The 16226-nt window shown below is 45.2% G+C and overlaps 1 protein-coding gene across 1 annotated transcript in view; it reads left to right on the top strand.

The window, feature by feature from the left end:
- PRSS12 (serine protease 12) overlaps positions 1-16226 on the top strand; it is a 76426-nt gene that overhangs the window by 54449 nt on the left and 5751 nt on the right. Inside the window, 2 exon segments of the mRNA XM_032762534.2 lie at positions 267-345; positions 9257-9379. Coding sequence (XP_032618425.1) covers positions 267-345; positions 9257-9379 — 202 coding nt within the window.

Raw genomic sequence — 16226 nt, 5'->3', positions numbered from 1 at the left:
CCAGAACTGTAGGAGTATTTGATTATTGTCTTTTTAATTGGATTTCACTGACAAACTTTGAGAATAATATAAGGGTTGAGCCTACAAGGCAGGTCCTGAGCACACAACTCCCCCTGAGGTCATTGGATGGTGATGGTACTCAGCAAAGACTCATGTCCTTACTGACTAAAGAAACAAAATAAAATACACTTTTTTTTTTTAATCTACCAAACCTTATATATTGTTGCTGTGTGGAGTTTAAGGCCTAAACCTTATTTTCTGTTTAGATTCCCTTTCTTCTGTTTGTGGATTGAGGTTACTGCATCGCCGACAGAAGCGGATAATTGGTGGAAAAAATTCTTTAAGGTAAATGATATTCAGTACAGTGAAAGTCATTTTTAATGTAAAATTGTGGGATGTACAGTTGCCATAAGCCCTCACCCTTGTTTAGCTACTGATTAAATTTTTTCTTCTCATGAAATAAATGAGAATTTTCAATGTGAATTTTGCCATATTGGGCTTAGTTTGGCACAAAGAACATAATTTGTTCAACAAGTATGGTTTTTTCCAGGCCAGTTAGAACTGGATGAATTATTCAGCCATTAGTTCAGAGTGAGTGAAGCTTTGTGCAGCCCCAAAGGCTGATGTTCCAGCCTACATCTCTTCCTCTGTTTCCTCATCTTCAGTTTCTATGCCAGTCTCTGTGGGACATCATTGTGCATCCTGATCTTTCTCTGGCTACTTCTACACTACATGCCACTGGCAATACGTGTAGCTGTACATCCACACTGTGGTATGTAGCAAATGAACCTTTCCCCGCTGCCTCCCCTCTGTCAGAGCCTTTCCTGGCTGGTAGAATCTTCCCCACAAAAAGCTCCAGCAGTGGGGAGCAGCCAGACTGTTCCTCTGTGGCAGAGAAGAGCTCCAGCAGAAGGAACTGCCTGAGCCTCTCTTTCCTGCCGGAGCTTTTCCCGGTAGCCGCAGTCTTTTACTGCGGTGGTGAAAGGCTCTAGTAGTAGGGAAGCAGTGTAGATGGGGAAGCACAGTTTGGGGAAGCAGAGAGCTATGGAGGGTATGTACTTGGGTACATACCCATATCCTTCATGTGTGTCTTTCCTCTACTTACTTAAGCCATACCTCACCATCTACTCTGGTATTCATACCTGTGCTAGCATAGTAAGAAGAATGCAGTGTAGAGGCACCCTGTAACACACAGTAATTATGCAGACATTCCCATGAAGCCATTCTGCCTACGGTCCTTCCTGTACAGCCCTCGTGGGGAATAAGGGATGGTTTTTTATTTCCAGTGTCTTTGCGAGCCATTTGATGTGCATATGCGATATTCAAAATTTGAGTAATTGGTTGGACACACAAATCACATTTCATGTTTCAATTTCTTGATCGACTGTGCGGAACTCTTACAGATTTCCAGTGGGCAATCTTAGGATTCTGAATTCAAAATTTGCTTTATGTGAATACTTTGTAATATGCACTTAAATTTTGTTGTTTGAGTTAACAATCCTGCTGGTGAATTTGTTCACTAGAATATTCCCAGAAAGCACACACACAGGGAGCAGGAACACATTCAAAGCAAATCTGAGGACCAGATCAAAAAATAATCTTTGTGGTATTTACCAAACTTAGTGGTCAGATATTGCATTTCACTTTTGGGTACACTGGAAAAAGAGCCATTTCAGTTTCTCCTGAGAAGCAAATCCAGAACAATAGCTGTGAACAATATAGATGGATTTGTGCGTTTGCTATACATTTAAGAGAACTGTAAAATGCTAAATAGCATTAAAGGTTGGGTATTATTAGCACATTAAAAACATTTTTCTCAAGTAAAATATACTTTGTTGATGATGATATAGCATGGAAATAAGACTTTTCATTAACTAGTAGTTGATTCTTGGCCATATTGGTATATAACATGCTTCCATATGTTCACACGCCCACACTTGTATAACTGCAAGTGCGGATAGACTTGTTTTCTTAATATTTGTGAATTATGACAACCACAAAGACTGTTCGTAATATCTTATGGATACAGGAATAAGGAACAAGGTATAAAGAATGTGATGTGGATACAAAGAATATTATAAAGCCTTCATATAAAAATATGGTGTGTTCTCTTTAGAATACCGTGCACACTATTAGTCACCCCACGTCCAAAAGGCTACTGCAGATCAGGAGAGGGTTTCAGAGAAGAGTGACAAAAATGATCCAGGGAAAAACTGACATATGCAGAGAGATTGAAAAGACTGGTATTGTGTACATTAGAAAGGAGACAAAGAAGAGGGGATAAACATAAAAAATAAGGAATGGTATAGAGAAAGTATATCAGGAACTTCCACCACAACAACAAGGGGACAGAGTATGAAATTAAAAGGTGGGAAATTCAAAACCAATAAAAGGGAAATACTTTTTCACACCATGTGTTATTAGACTGTGGCACTTGGTGCCACAGGAAATCATTGAGGCAAAGTATTTAACCAGATTCAAAAAGGGACTGGATATTATATGGCTGTCAAGAATATCCAGAGTCATCATAAATAAGGCTGCGAGTCTTTCAGAGAGGTCACGGAAGCCATGGACTCCATGACTTTCCAGGACTTTGGTGACTGCTGCAGCAGCTGGTGCGGTTGACCTGGCGGACCCAGGCAACTGGTTCTGGGCGGTATCCTGGAGCAGCTGTCCAGGAGCAGCAGTGACGCCCTGGGCTGCCCGTCTGGAGGAGCAGCAGCACTGGTGGGGCCACAGGCCACCTCTGGTCTGGAGCAGTGGTGGTGGGGCCATGGGCCGCCTCCCAGCCCAGAGCACCAGTGGTGGGGCCACGGGTAGTCCCTCGGCCACCCACCAGCCAAGAGTGGCGGTGGCAGGGCCTCCGGCTGCTCCTGCCTCTGGAGCAGCAGCAGCAGCAGCAACAGCAGGGCCCTCGGCTGCCCCCCACCCCCAGGAGCAGCAGCATCCCCCTTCATAGCAGGTAAGATTTAGTTCTTCGAGTGCTTGCTCATATCCATTCCAGTTAGGTGTGTGTGCGCGCCGCGTGCATGTTCGTCGGAAGATTTTTACCCTAGCAACACTCAGTGGGTCGGCAGGGCGCCCCCTGGAGTGGCGCTGCTATGGCGCCGGATATATACCCCTGCCGACCCAGCCGCCCTTCAGTTCCTTCTTACCGCCCGTGTCGGTCATTGGAACAGTGGAGCGCAGCTTAGCTGATCTCCGCTTCCCTAGCTACTCATAGTTCTTGTGTATATAGTTATAGAGTTATAATCCTTTTATATATATATTTATATATACTTATGCGTTTTTTCTGTACTAGCATAGTTAGTTTAATAATAGTTAGAGGGGTTCGGGGAGTAGCCCCTTCCCCGCAACCGGTGCCGGAGCCCATGCCCGGCTCACCAGTTCTTAGACCGCGGTGGCTTGGCCTGCCTCGGGCTGTTGTTGACAGGAGATCCACACGACTCCTGTGTACAGTGCCTCGGGGGATCGCATTTCACAGCTAAGTGCCCCATTTGCAAGGTGTTTAAGCCGAGAACAAAATGGAGCGGCACTTTCATTTCCCCCCCGCCTTCTGCACCGAGCGCTGGCTACTCGGCGGACAAAAGTGCCTCCTTGGCACCGGACCCCGCCGGCACCGGCCGTTACCGGCACCGAAGTCGACTTGGCACCGCTCCCTTTCTCTGAGGTTGAGGAAGCCCACGACTCCTTCTGCCAGTGCCCGACAGCTCCCCGGCACGCGCCGTGGTTGAGCTCCCTGCTCCTGCTGCTTCTGTGCCAACTGCACCGCAGCCAGAGAGCTCGTCTAAGTTGGATCGCCCGGCACCAACACCTGCAGAGACACCGACGACGCCAGCACCGTCGATCTCGGTCCCACAAGGGCCGTCGAATCCAGTGCCTGGCCACTCCCCGGCACGCGCCGTGGTTGAGCTTCCTGCTCCTGCTGCTTCCGTGCCAACGGCACCGCAGCCAGAGAGCTCATCTAAGTCAATTGCCCTCCACCGACACCTGCCGCAGCCACGCGACAACGTCGGCACCATCGATCCGGTCCCACAAGGGCCGTCGAATCCAGTGCCTGACTGCTCCCGGCGCACGCCGTGGTCGAGCTCCCTGCTCCTACTGCTCCTGTGCAACTGCACCGCAGACGCCTGTCTAAGCCGGATTGCCCAGCACAACACCTGCTGAGGCACTGGCGACGTCAGCACTGTCGATCCCGGTCCCACAAGGGCCGTCGAATCCACGGTGCCTGACAGGTCCCCGGTATGCACTGTGGTCAAAGCTTACTGTTCCTTCCACGCCGGAGAACATTTCCAACGACGAGGGATCTCATTGCCGTAACAGAGTGGATGCTGCCTGAACTCCCGGCACCGCCGGTGCGGGTAATACAGCTGGCATAAGCCTCTTGATACGACCATCCTCTATCGGCGCAGCAGGGTGGCACCGTTCATGATCACGGTCCCGCAGATGCTCCAAGTCCGTCGGCGCTCCCGAGCCACTTGCAGTCCCGACGCTGCTCTCCTTGGCACCAGCGGTCGCACTCGCCGCACAGGTCGGTGTCCTGTTCACCGACTCCGATAATCTCAGCACCGTTCTGGCCCCCAGCACCGCTACGGGCACTGTGACTCCCGTAGCCACTCCCAACCTCGAGATCTCAGTCGATCTCCCGGCACTGCCATCTTGGTCGCAGGTCCAGATCTCGTTCCAGGTACGCGGTGCGCCTTCCGGTACCGGTCCCAGGTGCCGAGTGGGCAAGGTCTGGTAGAGTCAGAGACTCTGCCCATGATTTTTCAGCACCTCCATGGCATCTGGACACAGCTCCCACGCGGACAGCTCTTATGCTCAGGACCGCGATTCTGGTGTGCCACCACAACCCTGAGAGCCCACCAAGGACCTCCTATGGAGGGTAGCATTCAATGCGACCTCCAGGTGCAGGAGGTCCTGGAGGTAAGGGACCCAGTAGTGACCTTCTATCAGCCGTTGCCCCACTAGAGGGGCCTACCCGTTTATTTGACCATCCAGGCGAATGCCGATACTGTATGGAGGGTACGACTACTTGTCTGTCCGTCCTCCTCTCTGTTCAAGCCACTCAGTTGGTTAAGAAGGGAACGGCATGGCCAACAGGCACCAGCCCTGAATCGAAGGGGGCTAGGTGAATGACCCTACTCAGCCGCAAGGTGTATTCTGCAAGGGCCTTATAGCCACTGCGTGGCAAATCAATAAACCATGCTAGCCCTATAATCATAACAACCTGATATAACGGTGAATAAGAATTTGGAAACTTCTCCACATGACTCCCGCCAAGAGTTCGTGCACCTTCGTTGGAGGAAGGAAAAAAAAAAGGCGGCCAGAGCTTTCCTCCGCGCTCGTTACCCAATGAGGAGCATCTCATGGCTTCAGATTTCAAACGCTCCGCCCTTTCACGACTTACCATTTGTTTGGTAAAGGCCTCTTTGCGGGGAAATCGCCCCAAGGCTGGCAAAAGCTGAAGGAGCAACAGAGGTCTTAATGTGGTTTCTCTCGGCATGCATTACGCAGATGACCTACTGCAGGCCTTCCATTCCCAGCCACACCGCCACAACCTGTGCTAAACACAGATAGGACTTTGGCATGACGGCGTGGCGGAGGTGGTCGCAGACAACCGTCAGCACCCGTAGAAGGGCCAAGATCGAGGTCCCTCGCAACAACGACCGGACAAAGACGAAACTTCGAAGGTGCGCCCAGGCGGCATTACCGGTTGAGGCGGGATCCCACCCCTACTTCCTCTTGGCGTTGGTTCCAGTTAACTTCAGTTCGCTGTCCCCTACACATGAATGGAGTATGGGTTACCAACCCTCCAATTTGTTCCAACCCTGTCCCTCTTCAGGGACTCCCCTCGGGCACAATTCTCTTACAAGAGGTACAAGAACGCCGATGAACGAAGGGGGCATTACTCTCCCTTATCCCATAATCCCAACTTGTACGGAGTCTCAGACTATCCAGACCTACGAGGAACCATCCTGTTATGATAAGGTTGGAGTTTCCCATGTATCCCTGGGAACCAATTATCCTGTCCTTAGATCCGGAGACTGGTAAAATCCCGCCTCGATATAAAGGAACCGTACTTTCGACGACTGCCATCTCGCCCTCCGCACGAAGGGAGACTACCTCCGCTTTCTAGCCAACGCGTTGTACTTCCAGTTTATCGGTCCTGTCGTTTGCCTTTTCTGCGGCCCCACAAGGCATTAACAAGTGTGTGGCTGTAGTCGCCACCCCACCCCGCCGATTCGAGATATGTCGTTTTCCGTGTCTGGACGATTAGCTTATCTGAGGAGACCTCAAGGAACACAAGTCCTCAGCGTGTGGGCATCGTCAAGGACCTATTCACCATGTCTAAGGCCTGTTATGATCACTATGGAAACATCACGCTGTTCCATGCAGAGGTTAGACTTCCTAGGGGCTATCCTGGACTCCGAGCTAGCCGGATCCTGCTACCACATGCCATGTTTCAAGGCAATGCAAACCGATCCATACCGAGGTCTGCAAACTTTCCAGTGACCTCGGTTCGCACTTGTCCTCGGTCTCCTGGGTCCCATGGCTCCTGCTAGTTTGTAACCAAACAACGCTAAGCTCTGCCTCTGTCTCTCCAGTTTGGCTCAAATCGGCGTAAACCGCCCGGACAGGGGCCCAATGGTCACGATAGTCACAAATCCCCACGAGCAATCCTAGCCCCTAGAATATGGCTAAACTCCCTCCCTGGTGTGGGCGGGAATGCCGCTCCATCCGCCCCACCCTCACTGTCCCTGACGACGATGCGTCATCATTCCTCGGCTCAGGTGCTCACCTCAGATAACCTTTGAGCTTAAGGCTTTGTGTTTTCTCGGAGCTGGCGTTCCACACCAAAATGTCCAAAATGAGAGCAGTCCGCCCTGGCGTGCCAGGGGTTCCAGCAGCAGCTGCGAGGACCGTGGCGTCCTCAGTGTTTATACAGGCCAAGCACAACGGCCATGTACTACTACCACACCTGGCAGGGCATGGTCTCCTCCTTCTGTCCAGGAGGCATCCAATCTCTGGGACTTTTGCATAGCCCACATCGATAATCGGTAGGATCCTTTCTCCTTGGCACTTCGAGACTCAGCAGGCTTCCCTGTACTCAATGAGTGATCGCCTGCCCAATGTGATGCATCTGTTGCAGAACTGGGGATTTTTCCCCACATATGGACTGTTTCGCTTACCGCGAGAACAGGAAACCTGCTCCGAGGTTCTGCTCCTTCCAAGATCTTCACCCGGGACCGTCTCGGATGCTGTCCTCAAATGCCGTGGAAGGGCAACGCCTTTACTTCCCACGCGTTCCCTCCCGCTCCTTGGGTCCTGCTCAAACTTCGGCAGGGGCAGGGCGCGCATCATCATGATCACATCCAGCGTAGTCCAGGCAGCACTGATACGCCACGAGTTGTTGCTCAGCCCCTGTAATAGGCCTACCCAATTACCCGCCACTCCCACCACGACCTCATCCTCGGTTCCACGGCAACCTTCGCCACCCAGACCTTGGCAGTCTCTTCACCTCACGGTGTGGCTGCTACGTGATATCGGGGTAGTAAGGAAGCCTTCCCACCTGGTCAGCATGCTGGCCAATGGAAGCGTTTCTCCTCAGGTGCGAAACGCTTAATCTACTCCTGCTGAGTCTCGATCCCTCTATTTGAAATCTTCCTCTGGCCTAAAACAGCAAGGGCCTACGCGGTGTCATCGCTGAGGGACACTTGCACGCCATCTCTACTTTCCACCCAGCTAAGGTGGTTGTTCGTGTTCTCACACCTACCTGTGGTTTCGAGGTTCCTCAAGGCTTGGAGCGCATACACCCTTAGGTACGCGCGCCAGTCCGAACCTAGGGACCTCAACCTGTTTTAACCAGACTTATGTCTCCTCCATTTGACCCATTCAAGAAGGAACTGAAGGGCGGCTGGGTCGGCAGGGGTATATATCCGGCGCCATAGCGGCGCCACTCCAGGGGGCGCCCTGCCGACCCACCAAGTGTTTCTAGGGTAAAAATCTTCTGACGAACGTGCACGCGGCGCACACACACACCTAACTGGAATGGATATGAGCAACACATCTTGAAGAACAACAGTTACAAAGGTGAGTAACTGTCTTTTAGGGGTATTTTTAGTAAAAGTCATGGACAGGTCACTTAAAAGTCCTGGACAGGGACTTTTTGGTTGTTGCCCGTGACCTATCCATGACTTTTACTAAAAATACCCGTGACTAACTCGTAGCCTTAATCCTAATTAATAAAAATTTTGAAAGGGATATCAAACCTCATGCTTCAGGTCTTACGTCAATTTTTAACTATTAGAGACCAGGATGAGTCCTATGTGAAGGGCAGATTACCCTGCTTTCCTCTGAAGCATCTGGTACTTGCTAGTGTCAGACACTGGACTAGATGGAAAACTGCTCTGATCCTGTTTGTCAGTTCCTGTGTTGTAGTATTCCTATTCAAATGGGTATTGGTTAAAATTAAACTAGCTGCTACTTATATTCTGGCTGCTGTTCTCTCTCTTCCCTTCTTGCTAGTTCTGTCCTACAGGAAGATGTAAGAACTGAATCTTGTGATCCCACTATCAATTCCATTTTTAAAGGATTGTGAATATGTATCCTTGATCTGCTAAATTGTTTGGATTTATCTTGAATAGATGATCACATGTGGAGAGATGAGATGGGGCTAATTTGTGTATTTCTTGTTGTTTCTGCTTCTCCCTTGATCCCGTTGATGTTGAAGATTTGTATACATCCAGTCAAGGGCAGATGGGGCAGTTAGCATTAATGGAAACAGAAAAGCAGATTGGGAGTTCTTCATGGAACTCTCCCCACCCTCCATTCCCAGATTTTTGGCGTGGTAGCCTTCTCCTCACAGTTGTATATTTTTATATGGTAACTATTAGAACTGCTTTACCTCTTCTCTCATTGGATAATATTTGGTCGGGGACACAAATCGTATGTTTTTGGCATGAAGGATGTATTCTGAGAAGGGATGATTAAACTGATTCATAGGGGGATGAAGTGCTGAGAGCATTTGATGTCCAAGCAGTCTGTAAACTAACCTTGAGGGGCGTTGAATGGAATTCTGAATGCTATACTAACGTGATTAAATGGACTCCCAATTGTTACTCAGTAAATAATGTGTCTTATTTAAACCAATGTAGCAATAGTGGGTCTACACTCAAGACAGCTTGCCAGTTACCTTTACTCTTCCATTTTGCTTAGTATACTAAAAGACACGACTGATTTATTCTCTCTTTAGGGGCGGCTGGCCCTGGCAGGTTGCCCTCCGACTGAAATCATCTCATGGTGATGGAAGACTCTTATGTGGCGCCACACTCATCAGCAGCTGCTGGGTGCTCACTGCAGCACACTGTTTTAAGAGGTAGTACTGCATGATTAACAATGGAATACATTTCCAGTACCACTGCATTGCTACCTTTGTGAGGCCAGTGGGAATGATACAGAAGCAAAACCCCACTCTTGCCACCAGTATATTGAAAATTGTTCCCAAAGAGACTAAGACGTCTGTTTAAAAAAAAAAAAAAAAAAAAAAAATTCTGTGTTAACTCATATGTTAAAACTATTCTTACTCCCACATTCTAGCATTACACAGATTGCATTCATCACTCAACAGATTTATGTACAGAGTTTCACCATTTCCAGAGAAAACCTTTATAGAGAAAGCCTCAGGCTTCCTTAGCATAATCACCTAAGGGACCTGGCCCCTCAGAACACAACAGCGTATGGGTCTCTGTTAACTTTGCAAGTTGAGTTGAGAACAACCAAGCAAACAAGTACATAGATCCTGTGTTGTATTTTGATGTTCTGTTTGTTAAGGCACAGTCAGCTACGAAACTTAAGTGACAGTTTTCCTGTAATGTTTTACAGACTAGTTGAGCTGACCTGAAAGACCCTCTTTTTGATCAAAACATTCTTCGTATTGTGTGGAATCTAAGGGAAAAGTAAATTTGCACCTTGCCCATGTCTGGATCTAATTAGTTTTTCTTATTCCTTCAGCCAGGCTGACAACAACTGCCTTACTCTGTGGTTTCTTAGTGTACAAGAATTAAGTATTTTGTAGCCATCTTAAGGATTCCCCCAGCACACTCATGGAAGCTTTAAAACACCTTCAGCCAAATACAGGAGTGAGCCTAAGAGGCTCTTAGCTGCTGTAACTTGCACCTTCTTCCGGCCATTCAGCCTACCGTACAGTATGTTACACCACCTTCAGCTCCCTTCCACCCACTTACCACTTGATGGGTGACTAAAGCTCCCTTACAAATCATCTCTGAATTGGCCTGTTCTATTTCACCACCTCCATTAAACTGTCATCTAACTTTTCTGTATTTATTCTCCCATTTTTGCTTTTTGTATACGTTTTTTCTTTTTTATGATCTTCCTGCTCAGTTTCTTTTGTGGCAGCCCAATCCAATATTTGTAACATCACAGTTCATTGCCACTGAAGTTACTGCAATGTCACAAGTACTGATTTAAATAGCAAAGAGGTATAAGAAACAGATATAATAAACAGCTGTGGAGAAAGCTTCATTTTGAGACCAACATCTTTCAGCAATGACTGGGAAAGAAATATAGAATAACTTCAAAATAATTATAAGGAAGTTGGCTAAAATTTGCCTAAGTGTGCTGGGAGCAATTTAACTTCAACCTTTGGCCCTTTCTCTTTCCTCACTTCCCACTAGAAAAGAGGCAGGAGATTGCTTTCATTAAAATGAATAGAAATTGGTACCTTTTTTTAGAGGCAGCTGCTCAACATCTTTTCATTTTCATGTTTCCAACAGTCATGTGGGACTCTTCCTGGTAACTGTTCAAGCCTTAATGGCCAGACTTTGTTCATTAAATCGCGGACTCTTTCCACTGAGATTCAAGCTGTTTTTGTTGTAGAAAATGAAAGCGCAAAGTCTTGGGTTTCTGTCATTAAAATGACTATAATCTAGCCTCTTCATGCCTGTTCATGAGTCCCATGGTAATAACTAAGGATGAAGGTTAGTATTTTAGAAAGACTTTTGATGGAGCATTTTATTTAAGGCTTGAAAACAAAGCACTCTCTCTCCTTCTCTCCTGTTATTGAAATCTTGTCTAATAGTAATTTGTATATTTCACATTTTGGACACATGGGGGCAGATTCTTTACCCCATCAGCACTCCACTAATGCACAGCAGAGAAGGGGGAAGACAGGAGCAAGACAATTGTGGCTCCCTGATCCTCCACTCTCCAGAGTACCTATCACCTAATGCAGATAACTGTAGTTGTGCACTGACTTAATTGTGCCTCAAAGTTGTTACTGAATACACTATGAATACTTCTATGCTTATTGCATATTTTACTGAGCAATTGCAAGCAGGTTTTGGGGCCAAACCCAAGTCTCTGATGCATAAAGCCTCAGTCTTTACAGTAAAAGGGGGATAATAAAGCTGACTTAAAAAGGCATAAGGGAAATCTCTGCCTGATATAGTTAGAATAGCCACACCTATGTCACTCACTATTTCCCTTCTCCAGCAGAGTGGACATGTTGGAGAATGCTAGGGGACCGGAGACTGTATGGCCAGAGTAGCCTGTGCTCTGGTAATCCCTGTTCAGCATAGCTGCCTCTTGGGGGCTGTTAAAAGCAGGCATCAGTTAGAATAGTCCTGTGGCTGCTCTCAGTTTGTGTCAGGGGCCAAACAGGATTGTGTGCATGCCAGGTCATTTTAAGCTGCCTTTGCCCCTCTCTCTGAGTTCTGTGCCAAGTGCAGTTCAGCCAAGCCTGGGAATCTGGGCCTTTCTGGGCAATAAGCACAAATCTATTCCCAAATTTCTTTGTGCCTAATGCAAGTAGTCAAGTGTTTATCTGTTTAAATGTAGTGTCACTAGTCCCCACCTCTCTGCAATGTACTACGAAGGAAAGATGTCTTTACCTCCTTATAAGATATACTGTTGCTAAACAAGGACAAGACTGTGGCCAGATGCTTCTTGTGCATGTAAGAGGTGGAATATCCAGCTGGTGGGCACAATTACAGCCTCTGGCCTCTTTGTATCTCAGGTGTTCCCTCATGCATCCTCTATGGCACAAACCACTACAGCAGAAGCAGGAGAGCAGGGGAGGAGACAGGACCATATACCATCACCAATGCCCCAGTACACATGTTCACAAGTTGGAGGAGCTGACCAGCACTCAAATGGAATACATCAAATCCCTTTAAGAGATATAGCAATGGATTCACTCCCCGTGTGCCAGGATGTTCCAACACAGAGCAGTGCTTAACTAGCAGAAATAAATCCAGTGCTGTTAATGAAAAGAAATAAAGATCTCCAAGTGCTTTTTAAACATTAATGAAGTAAATTTTCCCATGCCCCTGGGAAGTTAATATTAATCTCATTTTACAGATGGGGATACTGAGGCCCAGCGCAGCTCAGTGCCCGGTGTCACACTGAAAGTTAATGGCAAAGTTGAGAATAGAACCAGGTCTTCCTCTACCTGTTAGACAAGTCTGTCTCTTTTTTTGTATTGGCCCTTATGCAATGTTTAAATTTGGCAAAATGCATAATTACATTCAGAGGCATTGGAAAGAACAAAAGATCATTGTCAACAGATCAAAGTCAATTCTATACAGGACTTGTGTGAATGCCTGTGCACTGGAGTAGGGTAAATCAGTATTCAGACAGCTCATTCAGCCCTGGTTTAGCAGCACTGTAGCTAATTCACACTTCTGTGCATTTGTATGAGAAGATGCCTTTCTCACCCTGTTACATTTTATTGGAAATTACAGTTTGTTATTCAAATCAGCCTTCTTGAATCTCATGTTTTTCACCATATTGCTAAAAATTAACAAGATCCATAACACAAGAAGCAAGCAGTGCTCAAACTAAGGAGAATGCAGTTCCTCTTGTTATGTGAGGAAGACGACCTTCAATAGGCAGGGGAAAGAGGACAAAGAGATAAGCAAGTTTCTCCTGCTAAATGTGTACCAGTTGAGCCTCAACTGGCAGTACAGAATCCAATATCAGAGATCATAAACTACTTTCCTTGCTGCGGTAGTACTTGTTTAGCAATCAGAAGAAACTTTTTTAAAATGAGTTTCTCATTAAACCTGTACTGAAGGAAGAAAGAAAGCAGTCCGATATCTGACATTAAGTCATATAACTGGTGTCAGATATTTAGCACTATTCTGACCTCCAGCAGATTTCAAAATGTTGAATTCAGTGACAAACATTAGGGCACAAACTCAAATTTGTACACTATAATGTTGTGGACAAATCTATACCTACTGAAATGCAACTGTAACCTTTTAATTTAAAAAAAAATCCAGATTATACAAGATAAGAGGTGCCTCTCACCATTTGAAATTAGAAGGTTAAATTTCCATTAGGTCACTGAAAATACATCTGAAAAGTATATAGTTGCACTCATTTGTATCACAAAACCCTTATTTGACTATACAAAATGGGTGCATGGGTGGACAAACATCTGTTTGTGTAAAAAATGAGCATTTTCCCAAACAATTACCAGTATTACATGGGCAACTATTCAAGGGTTTCATTCAAGCAGACAAAAGTATACCTATAATTTGTATGCCTCTGACTGATATATTAGACAAATAGCGGATATTACTTTTAATGCTAGTGACTTTGCATCTTTCTATCCTAATACCATAGGGACATTCAGACATATACTAATAAAATCACTTAAATAATGTTTTCTAACTTTTATCAAGGATTATCTGTGACAGTATGTTGCTGTTTATAGGCTTCCATTGAGAACAGAGAACTATTAATGGCAATGAGATCAGCAGTTAAAAATACAGGCAAAAATTAGTGGACTACCTAGCGTTGCGTAAGTGGCAAAGGAAACAGCATCTTTTCCTAAATTGATTAGGCACACATACTGCGTGATTTGGTTTCCAGAGTGAGAGTCAACCAAATGTTTATATATAGTCATAAAGTTATGAAATTTGAGAAGAGAAAACAAGTGAGAGGTCAAAAGAAAATAATGTATATTCCATTTTGTAGGTTGTGGTTGCATTTAAGTGAACATATAATCATCTCTTACATTAGACCACACTTAAAATGAGCCATTTACTGTTACAAAGGAGAAATTCTGTATCAGTTTCCTTTCTAGATTCTTAGTTTCTTCAGTGAAAATTTAAAAAGTTGGCCAATATGTTGGTAACATCAGCCAAACTGTTATCCTGCGAGTATGTAAGCTCGCCCACTGGGAGAGGTGACATTGGAGGAAAAGTATTTGGCTGGCAACCTAATCCATTCCAGTGTCAGGACACTCTTTACATTCCAAGCATTACATCTGTTCTGTAAATAATCTCTGTAAGAGTGAAGGGAGACTGTGCTCAAATTGTGCAACCTTAACCATTCAGCTACCTTGACCTTGTCCAGCTTTGCGAGCTACATAGGGGTAACTGTGGAGCTATTTCTTTGTCAGCATGTAAAAATGTTTCTGAACAGGTATGTTTATTCCTGTTATGATAATTTCACAGATGAGAAGTAAGAAAGATTAAATGGAGTTTAACTTTGATAAGTGTTCCAGTTGCAATGTACATCACTGTGGAGTGTTTTCCATCAACTTCAAGTGGGAACAAAATCAAAGCCTTATAAACATTGTGAAAAGCCTCCAAGAAGTCTCATTACTATGGGTGTCATATACTCAGCCTCAAGCATTTTCTTCTAAAATGAACATGCCTCTGATTGACTTAAAGAGACCTTGATTTAGTAATGCCACATCTGATAGTCTTTTACTGAGTTTACCCTGCAACTGATACAGAAATCCTTAAGTCTCCAGAAGGTACCATCATTACTTCTGCAGCCTACTATCCTATGCTCCTTACAGTGATCAGGCAGCAAAGATTACTCAGGTGCTTACTGAATTACTTCTGCACCTTCATGCAGAACTAGGCGTACCATGATTAAACAAGGAAACAGATTCATTACATTGCTAAAATTTTCCGTATGTACAGGCATACTAGTATTTTTCACTAATAAAGCACATGCCTATATGAATATTTAGGAGCACTTCGAGCGCTATAGATTTCAAGAAATATTGCTGAAAATATTTGCATGCAACCTATGAAAAATTTACCAGCTTAGTCCATTTTTGGAGCTCATTTAACATACTTGTATATAAACAACAGTTTCTAACAACTTCCCTGGCAGCATTAGCAAACTAACAAACAAAAAAAGCAAACAAACCCCATAACCACTCTCAGGTTCTAGAGCCACAGCAATAGCCAAGATGTACCAAAAAATATGTTTACGTTTGTTATACAAGTCAAGAAGAATTGTGAAATAATATCAGAAGACAGACAGAACATGAAGCTATGTGAGGCAGGGACTCTGCTATTTAACACAATTAACCTATTGTAGCAGCATATATAAAAATTCAGCTATACTTTGTGATCTCAAAGTGCTTTATGAAAGAGAGTAAAACAGATGGGGAAAATAAGGCACAGAAATAGACTTGCCCAGGCTCACACAGGAGGGGCAACAGTGAGAACTCAGGTCTCCTGATTCTCAACCTAGTACCTTATCGTGTTGGTACACATGATACACGTAATAGTTAACAGTTGCAGTAAAAAGGAAACACAGGAAGAGATATCAGTGCTATCTGAGACCAGTGTAGAACTACACATCAGTGATATAATAAAATTAGAGTGTAAAGGTTTTTAAAAAACCAATTAGGCCTACTGCTTTAAAACACAATTGTCACTTTAACTGCTTTTACTTAGTGTATAAGGCATTGAAATAAAGACCATAGTAACCCAGAAATCTTAATCAGAACACCTGAGACTAACCATTAACTCACATGCTGTATGTAGTGACTCAGTGCAGTCAATAGACTTGCCCTGTTTAAAATAAAGTATCTTGTGATCCAGACATGGAAGAGTGGGATTCTTGGTGGGAGTCTCAGAGCAGGAAATGGTTAGCATTACGGACGAGCAGCAGATGTCAGGGATTTTGACAGCTCTGCTTTGATGCAGAATTTTGGACTTCGCCACTGATGTCATAGTTCAGATAATGTATCATGCTCCAGAAACCAGTTGTGGCCTGATGGACTTTGTTATCGTGGAAAATCTCCTTCGAAGCAATACAGAAGTAAATAGGATATCTTAGGGCCCAATCCTGCTCCCACTGAAGTCAGTGGAAATTTTGTTTATTTGAACAGGCACAGAACAAGGTCAAATAAGCTCAAATAGCACCTTTTATTACTGGAGAAACCACGA

The sequence above is a fragment of the Chelonoidis abingdonii genome, chromosome 5, assembly GCF_003597395.2.
Source record: "Chelonoidis abingdonii isolate Lonesome George chromosome 5, CheloAbing_2.0, whole genome shotgun sequence".
Classification (NCBI taxonomy): domain Eukaryota; kingdom Metazoa; phylum Chordata; order Testudines; family Testudinidae; genus Chelonoidis; species Chelonoidis abingdonii.
The sequence above is the reverse complement of the archived record's forward strand: the minus strand, read 5'-3'. Positions and strand labels throughout refer to the sequence as shown.